Here is a 13393-nt window from a genome sequence, read left to right as displayed (position 1 = left end):
CTGCTACATCCAAGGAAATCTCCCAGCTCTGAGCTAGCATAAGTATGCTTCCTTAGTTATGTATGTATGCGTCTGGAGGCGCTACACTGCATGAATATGTTAAGAGCTAGTGGCCCCTATCCTTGTCTCGCATTCAAAATAGAGTCTGTGATTGCTATCTCGGTACCTCGAACGCGGCGTTATTAGCTTTGACAAGGCTGGGGATAAGCGCATGTTCTTGGCACAATATTCTCCTTGAGCTTGTCCCAGAAGGCACATTGCTCTTCCTGGTACAAGAAACACCTTAGGAATAGTTTTCAAGTATAAATTCAAGAATCGTCTTGCAGCATAGCAGACTCATGTCGTTGGGTTGCGAGTTTCCAATATCGCTTGCATGTATCTATGCAAATTGTCTTCAGCGTGTGAGCTAATTCCATCTTTTCTCACTCGGCTGGAGCAAAGCCAGCTTCAGTCTGATCAGTCAGCATTATCAGGAGCTCAGGCTCAGTCTAGGGGCGGATTGCAACTGTCCTCAGATTCGGTACACCAGTCGTTCGATTGAACACAATGAGAGCACTCGGACATAGCCTGAAAGCTGAGTTGTCAATGGAATAGGATACAGAGCTCCACCGAGAACTGCAGCTGCCAAAGACAGTCTTGCCTGAATTGATGCTTCCTCTGTTGTGAGCGCTCTTGGTTTGGGTAGCATTCATACGTCCGCCCAGTGAGAGAGACACTGACACATTGAATTAGACAATATGTCACCAGGTACCTGCCGCTTTCGCTTTCGTGTTTTAGGATACGGCTTTTCATTGCATGTGCCACGGAGATCCATGATGCTTATGTTAAGCCCTTTCAGTCCTTTCAGGCACTTTATTCGCCAGGTCTGCAGCCTTAATGAAGTATAATCTTGATACATACGGAACTGATGACGAATCATGAAGGGCAGTGCCAATGGCTCAAGATATCTCTTGTGCGTCCGACAATAATACGCATTAGACGTCCACAGGAAAAGCTTGCCAGGAAGAGTGTCTGCTTAGTTGATCTTCAAAAACGGACTGGGCCATTCACATTACATCCCGTGATCGGCGGGATGGTCCAAACCGATGCCGCTTTGCTAAGCCGTGTTTCGTAATGGTGCAATACCGCGGGAGGTGGATGATACATGGATAGCGTTTCAGGCTCCCCGTCCTCTTTTGCGTTACTGTGATGATGATTCGATAATCTCCTAGGCCATATTACTATCGCTGAGGCTATCTGTGAAAGCTGATCAGCAGTATCTTGAGGCTGCTAAATCATTGAAGGGAAGACAGGCGTCACGTACCTAGAGATGACATGATCGGGAAAGGGCCTAAGATGAAGCTGAATACGATTTTGACCGGAAGGTAATGTACCTCCGTGGTAAAGGGATATGTGGGATGCTTGGGTAAGATGGATGTGGATAGACCCTTAGACTTGGTATATCGAAACGTACGCTATCTCAGCGCCCCCCCCCAGAAAGTGCTATCAACTGAAACCCCCATGTATTGACATTGCATCCATAGAGCCTTTCATTTGATGAATGAGGGAATCCCGCAAGTCTACAGGCCTTGCACGACGGCACCCGAAGTAGAAGAGGGCAGATGACGGGTTCATTTCCTGTCGAGCTTGTCGAGACCGACGCAATGGAATATGAGCACAGCCTCACCATCCCGTGCCACATCCCTCCCATCCCACCCCACCCTCATCAGCCGCGTCATCGGCCTTCCGTCTCAGAGCAGACGATTTCTTACAGCACCAGGCTGGTCTCCACACCACTATACAGATTCAAACCCCTTTCTAATGATCCAAGCCGCGGAGCCTGCCTATTAGAATGAATGAACAAGAGCGAGCAGAGCGGGCTCGAGCGGCTCATATGGACGTATCGACGTTGGAAACCACCAAGAGCTCAAACATATCGGAGCAGCATGACGGATTGGAAAGCGGGGTCATCTCTCCTCCCATCAAGCACATTCGGCTTGACAAATGAATAGGCTGTCTGGTGGCGACGGCAATGCATCGTTCAGCTATAAAGGTAGGACTGGAAGACGTACTCCTCTGACCATCACAAAACATCAAGCCTCCTTCTCCAGACCCACAAAACCCTCATATCACACCAACTCGACTCCCACCACAAAATGTTTCCCGCAGCAATTCTCGCAGGTCTCTGCCTCAGCGCCTCTCAACTCTGGTCTACCACGGCCGCTCAACCCACCCCACAAGACAGCACCAGCTTCGACATCTACCACAACGTCAGCGCTCTCTTCCCAAACTCCAAAAGCGACCTTTCGCGCTTCGACGTCGACGCCCGCTTCCACGGCTACAACTCCAGCGTCCAATCATGGATGACATCGCTCGACCCCTCAACCGGCTCCACCGACGAACAGAAAGCCGAACTGGTAACCGCCGCCGCCTACGCCAAACCCTATGACCCCACGGACCCCGAAATGGTGCAAGATGTGCACGATCTGCTCGCCGCAGTCAACGGCACCACCGCTGCTATCACCACCCGCGACCTCGAGGTTCGGCAAGGCTCGCGTTTTATTCTGGGGGCAGGCCATGCGGTCGTCTGGGGTGCTTGCGCGACGTTCTATTCATGTATCTCCGGAACGACGTGTGCGTTTGATGTCAAGATTGATCAGGCGCCCCGCAGTCAGTGCCAGCAGGTTGCGCAGAGTAATTGTTGTGTTAGCTGGAGTACGTATAAAGTGCGAGCGGGGTTCTTCACTAGTACGTGGACGACGTGCGATGATGAGGTTAAGGCGCAGGGGAAGACTGAGGTGAGTTGTGAGGGGTATGATGGGAGTGGGAGCCAAGGAGGAGATGTCTGTTTTAGTAATCGGCCGAATGGTTGTACCTAGATTGTGTCATGGGCTTCTTGGATCGCGTTGTGGAGGTTTGGCGGACTCATGGGCTGCGGACTTGACTGTTGGAGAGGTGGTCGTACGGCCATGCTGAGTGATATAGTTGTTTTGGCCTCCTGTGTCATAGCAGCTTAACAATCTCATCATGCATACTTCATCTTCTCCCCCTTCCTAGGCAAATGCTGTCTCTCAACAGACTTCCCAATCCACCGTTTCGTGCTCAACCAGGCACACATCACTAGCACCATTAATGGGACAGCAGCTACGAAGTACCAACCGACCGAGGGATCCGTCTGAAAAGTTGACACGTTCATACCGAAGAAGCCGCATAGCCATGTAAGAGGGAGGAAGATGAACGTGATCCAGCTGAGGCGCCAGAGACTAGTGTTCAGCTCGATTGAGCGGCGGGCGTCTCGTATACTTATCGACTTGTACATCAAGTCTACCATTTGCTCGACCGGCTTCTCGAAGGAATCGAGATTCCACTTGAATTCCTTATAGATTTTGTCATCGAGCAGCAGACTAATGGCCATTGTGTCCGCCTTTAAATGGCGCACTAAACGTCGATGGAATTCAAGTAGTCTTTTAGCTTTCGTAATTTTGGTTGAAATGTCCCACAAGGTTACAGAGTGCGTGTCACTGGCAGGATTGCGGTAGATTATGTCTTGCAGAGTCTGCACTTCGTTTGAAATACCGAGCATAAAATCTTCCCATTTTTGGACTATCTGATCGCTAAGAGCGTCGAACACCTCCTTTGGGTAGCCTCAAGGCGCTCCTGGGTTTTCGAGAATCCGATTACAGACTTCCAGCTTTTGCAGCCGCCTCGGACTTGGAAACAAGGGATTTTGCGGTATTTCATTGTCCCCGGTATCGAACACGACAATAGTGCTTTGATCATACGGCTTTGGTGATTCCCCTTCCTTGTTGTTCGACTTGTCGTCTCGGGACTTGGGTATTGGACAAACACAGTGACCCTCCTGGTATGGAATGTTGCCGCTCCACCGTCTTTCGTAAGATCAACAGCGTTTTTAGTCCAAGGGGATGTCACTAAATAATCCATTGCAAAGGCTTTCTGCGTCACGTTGCGCCGAGGACTGTGCGTTGCATTTATGTGCATAGTATGATTTAGGGATGAATTCGATTGTGTATGATAGCAGGGTAAAGCCCATTCACAGAGGAGACATCCGAAATTCTTGGAGGGATAGCCATAGTTTCTCATCAACATGAGGAATGCCTCAGGATCATCCTCAATGTATATGACTCTGAACGCGAAAGACTTTTCAAGAGATTTTCCGACATCGTGAGCACAGGAGGTATGGCTCGAATCGGTTTGATGTTTTGTAAAATCACTTAGTTCGGGCGACATACACTCTATCTCATAATCTAAACGTCTCTCCTTAGTCTTGTGACGCACGGACTGAAAGCCCATGGCGAATCGACGTTGAGTGTGAGAAGCCATAGACCTCTTTGATTGACGATGCTGTTGTATCTGACACGAATTGGTGCTTGGCAGATTGCTAGAGTGGTTTGTATTCGAGTGGGCGCTATCTTGTCGGCGTGATATCAGGCGATGAAGAAGGTTCTTGAATGAGCTGTCCCGAGATTTCGCTTGCGGATTTGAGCCATTGTGATCGAACGAATTGGTAATAGTTGGTTCTTCGAGCATACCCGCCGCCAGCCTGCTTTGTTCATTGGTCCCATGATTCAATGGTTGCATGTTTCCCAACGACAGATGTTTTCCGGCTTCCTGACGGGAATGAAGATCATGCATATCATCCGTGGGGCTCGTGGGGTTATCTCCGAGGGATTCGAACTTGGTTATCAAAGCATCAAGTGAGGTCCGCAGCCAAGCCTGCCGCTCTTCGACTTTCTCCGCAGAGTGGCTCTCATTGAGACGAGTCATCATCAATATCGAACGTAATCCAGATCTCATCTGCTCTTCCTCTTCGTATGAAGTCATTTGCTCTAGTCTAGGGTCATTGAGGATAACATATAGCTTGTTTGAAGACTCTACTAAGGTGCTCAGCGACTGCCTTGTACCTTCTATATCTTGCTAGTCATGGCGTTCAAAGGAAGAAGCCCGATTTTTACTGGACAGGAAGGGCGAGGAGGTCCAGCTACCATAGAAGTCGGAAGCGGAAAAAGGATGTCGCCGATGAGCTACTTGGGATGACTCTTGAATGCCTCTTCTATCCTCGCTATTTGAAATGGACACCTCTTGACCCTTCGCGCTGTCGTCTTCATTACCATTTTCCGTGACGAGCGCCTTCCCTGTCTTGTTTTCCTGCCTTGATAGCGCGTTGGTAGAGCGCCGCCTAACGATCGCGAGTTCTTGAATATTTCTCATCAACTGGTGATCATGTTCAAGAGAGTGAGTCTCAACCGCACCTCCGCGTTCATTTGAAAGCTGCTACTTATGTTCACTCAACTCAGTTTCGCGGTCTTGGAGGCGAGTACTAACTTGGATTTCTGGGATTCTATGGGGCCGGTGATATGGATTGTAGCTCTCTGGTCCAATGTCAGCTGACTAGATCGAGAAATCATATTCTAAAGACGTTCGCTCAAAATCTTAAAACCCTTTGTCACGAATAGATAGGACGGTAGAAGTAATGATGTGAAGTCCGACTTTTGAAGTGAGCTCAGCCTTGCACTGCCCTAATGCAAAGCTCGGGTAAACGTGAATAAATTCCCGAAAATCAATGTGACTTGTCATATAGCGTGTTTTCTAGGTTAAGTATGCCTATAAGAGCATGGTAACTGCCCTGCATTGGACCCCGCTCTACACAGTTGCATACACACCACCTGCAAGTAAGTAACCGCTCTGCGTTGTCAGCTGCACCCATTATGATCTATGCCAAGCTCCATGCGACACGTAGTGTCACTTTGGATCAAGTGCAATGTACGATATCAGATACAACAACGCTCAGATATCAGATAAATTCCGCAACACTTTGGAGCATCATCTCTAGTGCCTAAATCACAGCTTGACCTCAGCTTCGCTGCAAAGATGCTGCTTGGAGTTATGTTGACTTGCGTTCCCTAAGTATTCCTGCAGTAGTCTGGGAGACAAAAATCATCTACTCAACCTTGTAAAATTAGATTTCAATCATTTTAGCACCTTTGATCTGCTGACGGCAACGATCACGGCACCAACAAAGACCATGACTAAACCAGCAGGCCCGTCGCATACTTTGATCGTCGTTACTACTGCCGGATCAAGCATTCTGCAACATAGTTCTCTTGCTCTGGTAAGGCCATAAACCCTCTTGATAGAAAGCCTACCCCTTCAAAGCATTTACTCGCTCTCCTCCACCAGGCAAATCCGCCTACTCTCGAAAGCTCTACGCCTGCGCTCTTAGCGTCTTTACCTTGTATCCTGCAATCTCGTTCGAGATTCTTCTCATACTCTCTGGATCTTCGCCACGAAATGTACCATATCGCTCCCTTACGTCCTTAAGCTCTTCTCCTTTTACTTCTATAGGGGTTCAGCCAATTCATTTGGTCTTCAGCCATTAGCCAGCATATTTTTCCGCGTCTGAAGCCCCTCTCCCTTCTTCAACCTGAAGATTATCCACTCAATCCACCTCCTAGTCTCCGAGTCCCATCCGACAATTTTCGCTCTGCAACCTCATCACCATCAAACTCGCCAAGAAAGCATTTGAGGACAAGCATGCTGCCATCATTTCCGAAATATATCTTTTGGGTCGTTTGGCGATATTGCGAAGCGATGCGTAGAACTTTGTTGGCGTCAAATTTCGTATGCTAGAATAAAACCTACGATAAGCCCCGAAAATTACCAATGATAATGTGCAGATGAAATCATGATAGGCAGGCTTGAGAATGTCGCGGTCGGAGTCGGTGACATCGTCCGGTTTACGGCCTTCAGCAGTCTAAGAAGAGGCTTGACCAGCAGCCTTGTGAGATTGGGCGAATGCGTCGGTTGACATGACGTGATAAGCTGTATGCTTAAAAAGCGGGAAAGGATATCAGTTGCGTCCAAGATGTTGTCAATTCTCTCAGCGCGCTTTTCTGTGAAATAGGTACTAATAGTTGTTCTACTGCACAAGTCATCTAGCTCATCATGACCCACGGCGTGTCAAAATGTCATACCAAATTGATGCTCAAAAAAATCGCGACAAATAATAGAAACAGCGTTCGACTAGCCAAGCCCATGTCTATGAGCAACAAGGATGAACACGTCTATCACGATGAACTCATGTATGAAAGCACATCACAAAATAGAAAGTTGTCTCTAGGGTTAATGTCAATATTCTTTTTTTCTTCGTTAGAGCAGTACCCAAGCATATTTGTACTTCTAGTATGCAAGACTGATTTGAAACAGTCTCCTGATTGTCCTGCTCTTAGCCTTGACGAATGCAATTCAATCGCTGTATGTATCCAAGACCTCTGGTACTACCTATCAGAGAGATAATAGTACATAAGTCGCAGAATTAATAGTAAATTGTGATGGAAAGATAACATATAGAAGACTGATCGATTCATGGATGGATGAAGCTTTTTATTGCGATTCGCGCTTGACGATCACATTTCCGTACACTACGGTTTGAAGGCTTTGTTCAAGACAAGTGTCTTTAAATCTAGACTTTTTAAGAGTTGAAACGACTTGTTTGAGGGACTAATACTATTTACAGAAATAAAGAACCGGGTCGCGTGTACGCGTTGCAAGCGCCGGCAGCCTAAACTACATTGCCATATTTAAGTCCTTGATCACTTCTGTCAACACTTTTGTGTCTATTGCACAGAAGTTTGAACAGTCATAATGCACTCCCTCTTCCTCCACATCATCTTCCTCCTCAGCGCACTCCTCCCCTCCCTACCTCTCGCCCAACAGCTTGCCGCCGTCCCAGGCACGACTTCCGAAATCGGACTCGACAGAGACCCCATCAACGTGCTGACCATACACTGGCTCTACAAGCAAATCGACAGCTACTCCCTCTACGCCGACACGGGCGAAGAATGGCAAGCAGCAAACTGCGGCAACATCTACGACGCGACCAACCCTTGCTGGACCGACTGGTGCGTACTTAAAAACCACAAAGGGCCGGGCTGCGTACACATGCATATGGTTCCCGCACCTCCAAATACAGAAATCGACATCCATCTGTTGTATGATGTTGTTTCTGAGATCAGGGGTATGGGGGGTGCAAAGACTTGGAGCCTGGAGGCGTGGTTTACGTTCGGGCCCAGAGGCGGGGCGCCGCTCGGTCAGGGGTTCGTTACGCAGAGGGCGGCGAGTGGGAGTGAAACGGTGTTTCCGTCGCCGCCGGAGTATGTGGGACCGGTCATTCCGGCGGGGATCAATTTTAGGAAGAGGGCGTTTGTGGGATGATCTGGAGGGGTCAGCTGTTGCCGGGCCTAACACTGGGAATAGGACTTGAAAGACAGATTGACTGACTTTACTTGATGGTCCACACTGTGGCTTTTCCCTCAGATGATTGAGACTTTGACACCTTCAGACGACATTTGTATTGTGGATCAGCATCCAAGCTATCCCTGCGAAGTGAGACTTTAGAGCTCATGTGAGAAGCTTGAGCCTCAGTCAGCCAAACACTTTCCATAGCCCTTTCCAGCATCGGCTACTGTTATGTTCCGTGCTGGCACGTGTTACATTCTGATGCTGTAGCAGATTCTGAATTTTCCGTCCTCACTCCAGCGTATCGGATAAATGCTTATTTTAGACCCATGTAGCTGAAACTCTCGACCTGTATCTTAAGGTTATAAGAAGCTTCATAGCTGAAACATGCAAGCGACCCAGTTGGGCCAACTCTAATGTCAGCCTTTCTTTGCTGTTGATCAAAATATCTACCTTACCCCATCACGCGAGACGATGGTGTGTAAATTAACTTCCAGAAATAGAGCCCTCCCGATTCGCCTCAAGCTGGATATAAAGGCTCGAGATGCACGGTTTGAGCAAGCACTCGCCAGTGATACAAACATTTACCTTCAACCGGACGCTATCTTCAACCCAGCAGCTACCTCACTTCAGCCCCTTCACAACTTAGACCACCCACCCCACCATGCCCTCGCTGGGATATCTACCCCTTCTCCTCATCACGACCTTCCTCACCCCTCCAACTCTCGCTCAGCATCCCAACCTCCCTACCAAAAACCCCATCGCCCGCCCCGGCGCAACAAACACATACCCCCTCCTTTCCCACCCGTCCAACACCCTAACAGTCCACTGGGGCACCAACCCCATAAACAGCTACGCGCTCTACGCATACACCGCGTTCGACTTCCAATCCCATCTCGGCGGATTAGGGCCGTACAACGCGTCCGACCCGAGGTGGACGGACTACTGCTCGCCTATAGATATAAGTAATGGCGACGCTGTGTCTGGGGCGGGCTGCGTCCAGTTGCATATCGTGCCTGCTCGGGAGAACACGGATCAGATGATTGATGTGGGATTGTTGGCGGATGTGGTGACGACGATACGGATGTTGGCGCTGGATCGGCCGGTCGTTTGGACGTTGGAGGCGGAGTTTACGTTTGGGCCTGCCGGGGCGGGGGAGAAGGCGGTCGGGGTAGGGTTTGTGGCGAATAGATCGTCGATGGTGGGGAGTGGGGAGGGGTTGGGGGTTCGAGCTGCGCCGATTGCGGTGCCGAGGATGGCGAGGGCGTTCGTTGGGTAGATAATTGAGCCCGATGATTGAGGCATGGGACAGCGTTCTTCGGGGTAAGAAGATGGCGGGAGAGTCATCACTATTGGCGTAGCGCTGGTGTTCTACGCTGATCAATAATAGCGCCTTTGCGTTTCGTTGGGATGGAATGCATGATTTTTGTCGATGAATTTGAACAATCCCCGCACCCGCGCCGGAAACTGCGTTAGTAAAGCCCATTCTTTTGGTCTCTTTGATCAATGAGTTAAAAAGTAGTAGGCTGCTCTATATGCATGCTCCTTCTGAGCATGACAGCTGCTTCATGTTCGTGAGTATCTGGGTATCTTCTGTGGCTGCAGTGCTGCTCATCTTATAAGATGTACGTCCAACGATCAAAAGACCAAATTGATGCGGAGCCTTCTACTGGCGATCTCGAATGGAACTGTACCGGGCTATGGAAGCACAAGCAACGAAATGACACGTGTTGTGCGCGATGAGTCGAGGAAGCGTCAGATCCGTAGTAGTCCTGTTCGTAGTAGGACGGAAAGATCCCAGCCCTCTGTCCTGTCCACAACAACCTCTAACGAGATGACGCGCGGGCGCGAAAACAAAATCTGATTTTCCCTCCCCATTTCATCACAGCATACATACGCGTACAAAAGTCACGACATTGCCATGCTACGGGCTGCGCTTGCCCACAAGTCCTTACTTGCGAATGATGGTGATGGCTGCCGTTGACCGAAGATGGAAGGTCCTTATGGATGAACGATTGCGATAGCCAATCCTTGGCAGGTCCTTCCCCCACGTGGTGTACTATATATGCAGCGACAATGCGGGGATCACACGAGGATCGGTACGACTGTTCCCTATCACATCTCTCTTTACCTTGTACAAGCATTCTAGTCTCCGCTCTACAACCCTCATGTTCGAAGGCAATTGTCCCATTGGTCTGATGTTTCCCCCGCATCTGAAAGGCCGGTAGACTTGCTTCCGGCATCGTGCAGACAGCAGGCTACGGTGCCTGGCATGCGAAGATGACGTTAGCCTCATATGACATATTCGGCATTACTCCTTCATATACAAGCTGACAGTCTCGCTCTCAGGGTCACATCCGTCCGGAAAGATCGAGAGCTACCTACACTCTTCAGTGCGACCATCTTTTTCGCCATGGCTCTATCCCTGTGTATTTGGTGCTTGGTACTACTGCGTCTTTCGATGACTGTACAACCTATCCTTGGACAGCACCACAGCCCAGGGCTTGATCCGCTGGACCCTCAACTAACGAACAGTCTTGATGCTAAGGGAGGCCCAATACTCTACTACAATGGTTCAGGGGATGTCCCACCGTATGCCTCGCTCACACATGGCTCTCACCAGATCTGACGGTTGTTGCCAGGTACAATGAAACCTCACCAGATCCAAAGCCGTTCACACCATTGAAGCCGTAAGCCAACTGTTGCCATCGAAGGCGGACATCTCACAAGAACCGTAGGAACAACGAAACTGAAGACTACTATTACAACCAGCTTGTGGCGATCGTCTCGAATAATGGCACTAGCAAATGCTCCAAGTGCTTGGCGGAGACTGACATATTGCATCTCGCTGCAGAGTCACAGACGGTCTCTGTATTTACTGACCTTGCAATTCGATTCTGTAAGCACCCCTAGGGTTCCAAGATTGCTCTCATTGACCTATCATTTTAAAGGCAACCTGGCAAAGTATCACATATATGCGGCATCGTGCAGCGCTGAATACGCGGGTATTGGTGACCTCGGACCGTACTGGGCCCAACTGTACGTCTTACATATTGGCAGACATTGATTGTATGCTGAAGATAACGGCTGTAGGTATGCGAAGATGACCAACTCCACGGGTGACTATCAAGCTTTTTGTCATTACAATTTTGTGAAACTACCAATACCAAAGTAGAAGGCGGATCTCTAACGTTTGTAGGATACATGTGATCGTCCACCGGTAATTCAGATTGATGAGAGCGCGTATTTTGGCGAGAAGCCTGCCAAAGCAAACAAGGTTCCACCGCCGTCCGGCAAGACGATCGATGTGCTACATCTCTCTGACTGGCATCTTGATCCTCGGTACGACATTGGATCTGAAGCAAATTGCTCCGAGTATCTCTGCTGCAGACCGGACGCTAAAAACACGAAGCTTCATACGGGCGCAAACAATGCTTCTGTACCCGCCTCACGCTACGGATATCTGTATTGCGACTCACCTCCTGATCTAGCTTTGTCGTCCTTTGCATCCATGAGCCAGTTCTTCGATCCTGAGAAGGTTAGCTTCTCCATCTTTACGGGCGATATTGTCAGCCACGACAACGACGACCAACTAAGCCGGGCATATGTCGAATACGAAGAGCGGATCACCTACGAAACCTTCAAAGCGCAAATGGGTAAGGTGCCAGTCTACCCCACGCTGGGCAACCACGATTCATTCCCCGAAGCCTATAACACCCCCAACAATATCAATGGCGATGACTCTGGTTCATCTAACGTATTCAGCTGGAACTACGACCTTCTCAGTTCAATGTGGCAATCTGACGGTTGGCTGACTAAGCCCGAAGCATCATACGCCTCAACGCACTACGGCGCCTATGCGCACACCACGAAAGAAGGTCTACGCATCATCTCCATAAACACCGACTTCTGGTACCCAGCCAACATCTTCAATTACTTCAACTTCACCAACCCTGACCAATCGGGCATTCTGCGCTTCGTCATTGACGAACTCACCGCCTGCGAGAAACGCGACCAACGAGCCTGGATCATCGGACACGTCCTTTCTGGTTATGACGGCACCAACAATCTCCCCAATCCTACCGCTTTATTCTACAGCATCGTCCGTCGCTTTGCGCCGTACACCATCGCCGGGATATTCTTCGGCCACACTCATGAAGACCAGTTGCAGATCTACTACGACTACGCGCCGTCTAGTTTGAAAGAGGGCGTGCGCAACACCACAGACGTCGATTACAGCAAGCCGCTAACCATGGCGTTCATCGGCCCATCTATCACGCCCCTCACAGGCAACAACGCTGGATATCAACTCTACAGCGTGGATGCTAAGACCTTCGAGATCATGGACATCAAGACGTATTTCGCCAATGTGTCGGAATCTCTGACCTGGCATACGCCAATCTGGCAATTCGAATACGATGCACGGGATACGTATAATGTGAATGAGACGTGGCCGGCCACCAGTCCGCTGAATGCGACTTTCTGGGATAAGGTGACGTATAGTATGTTGGGGAACCAGAGTTTGGTGGAACGGTATAACTTGCTGGAGACAAAGAGTAGTGTGGTGACGAAAAAGTGTGACACTGAGGCGTGTGCGAAGCAGAAGGTCTGTTATATCAGGAGTGGGAGTGGAGCATTAGGGAATCTGTGTCCGACAGGCGATGGGCCATTTTAGGAATAAGAATAATTGACGTATTGCTTTACCTGCGGACTTGACGGGAAGACCTGCGCTTGAATTGAAGCTGCTTAGCTGTTCTCTATATCGATTTACCCTGACCCCTGGATCCCCTATACCGGATGTATATATAACATTATAATCCATATGTCCAAGAGAATATCGACGATAAGAATACCCAAAACAAATCTTGAGAAGCTAACACAATAGCCCATTTTGTGGGGATACCAAAATCACCGACGGGCCGACAAGGGTGAAGTGCCGTGATTGTAAGCAGTACCCACCATACTACACATAGACTACCTATGACAGAGGAAAGGTGCTGAAACGGATTTAAGATAAAATGGCGTCGGTAGAAGCAGAGAATGAGTCATTCCGGATCCCCGGGCTTGCCTACCATTATCGCTCAATTGCATCTTAAAAACATTCGAGAGAGTATATTTGAAAGGTGTCAAGTGGTTCAATCGAGGTTATTAAGGTAAT

At 49.2% G+C, this 13393-nt stretch overlaps 4 protein-coding genes across 4 annotated transcripts; all 4 read left to right on the top strand.

Moving 5' to 3' along the window:
- Window positions 1-2135: 2135 nt before the first annotated feature.
- Window positions 2136-2858, top strand: KY384_006260 (uncharacterized protein; the record flags this gene model as incomplete). The annotated part of the gene is made up of 1 exon (XM_044814756.1): window positions 2136-2858. One exon carries the CDS (start codon window positions 2136-2138, stop codon window positions 2856-2858), a length of 723 nt encoding a protein of 240 aa, XP_044667856.1.
- Window positions 2859-7641: 4783 nt separating this feature from the next.
- On the top strand, window positions 7642-8211 carry KY384_006259 (uncharacterized protein; the record flags this gene model as incomplete). The annotated part of the gene is made up of 1 exon (XM_044814755.1): window positions 7642-8211. One exon carries the CDS (start codon window positions 7642-7644, stop codon window positions 8209-8211), a length of 570 nt encoding a protein of 189 aa, XP_044667855.1.
- A 688-nt stretch (window positions 8212-8899) lies between these two features.
- KY384_006258 (uncharacterized protein) lies at window positions 8900-9514 on the top strand (the record flags this gene model as incomplete). Its single annotated transcript, XM_044814754.1, has 1 exon — window positions 8900-9514. One exon carries the CDS (start codon window positions 8900-8902, stop codon window positions 9512-9514), a length of 615 nt encoding a protein of 204 aa, XP_044667854.1.
- Window positions 9515-11746: 2232 nt separating this feature from the next.
- KY384_006257 (uncharacterized protein) lies at window positions 11747-12910 on the top strand (the record flags this gene model as incomplete). Its single annotated transcript, XM_044814753.1, has 1 exon — window positions 11747-12910. One exon carries the CDS (start codon window positions 11747-11749, stop codon window positions 12908-12910), a length of 1164 nt encoding a protein of 387 aa, XP_044667853.1.
- Between the last annotated feature and the right edge of the window lie 483 nt (window positions 12911-13393).

Source organism: Bacidia gigantensis (genome assembly GCF_019456465.1).
Source record: "Bacidia gigantensis strain McMullin 20006 chromosome Unknown contig_249, whole genome shotgun sequence".
In the NCBI taxonomy this organism is placed as follows: domain Eukaryota; kingdom Fungi; phylum Ascomycota; class Lecanoromycetes; order Lecanorales; family Ramalinaceae; genus Bacidia; species Bacidia gigantensis.
Note: the sequence above shows the minus strand (reverse complement) of the source record. Positions and strands in the feature narration are given on the sequence as shown.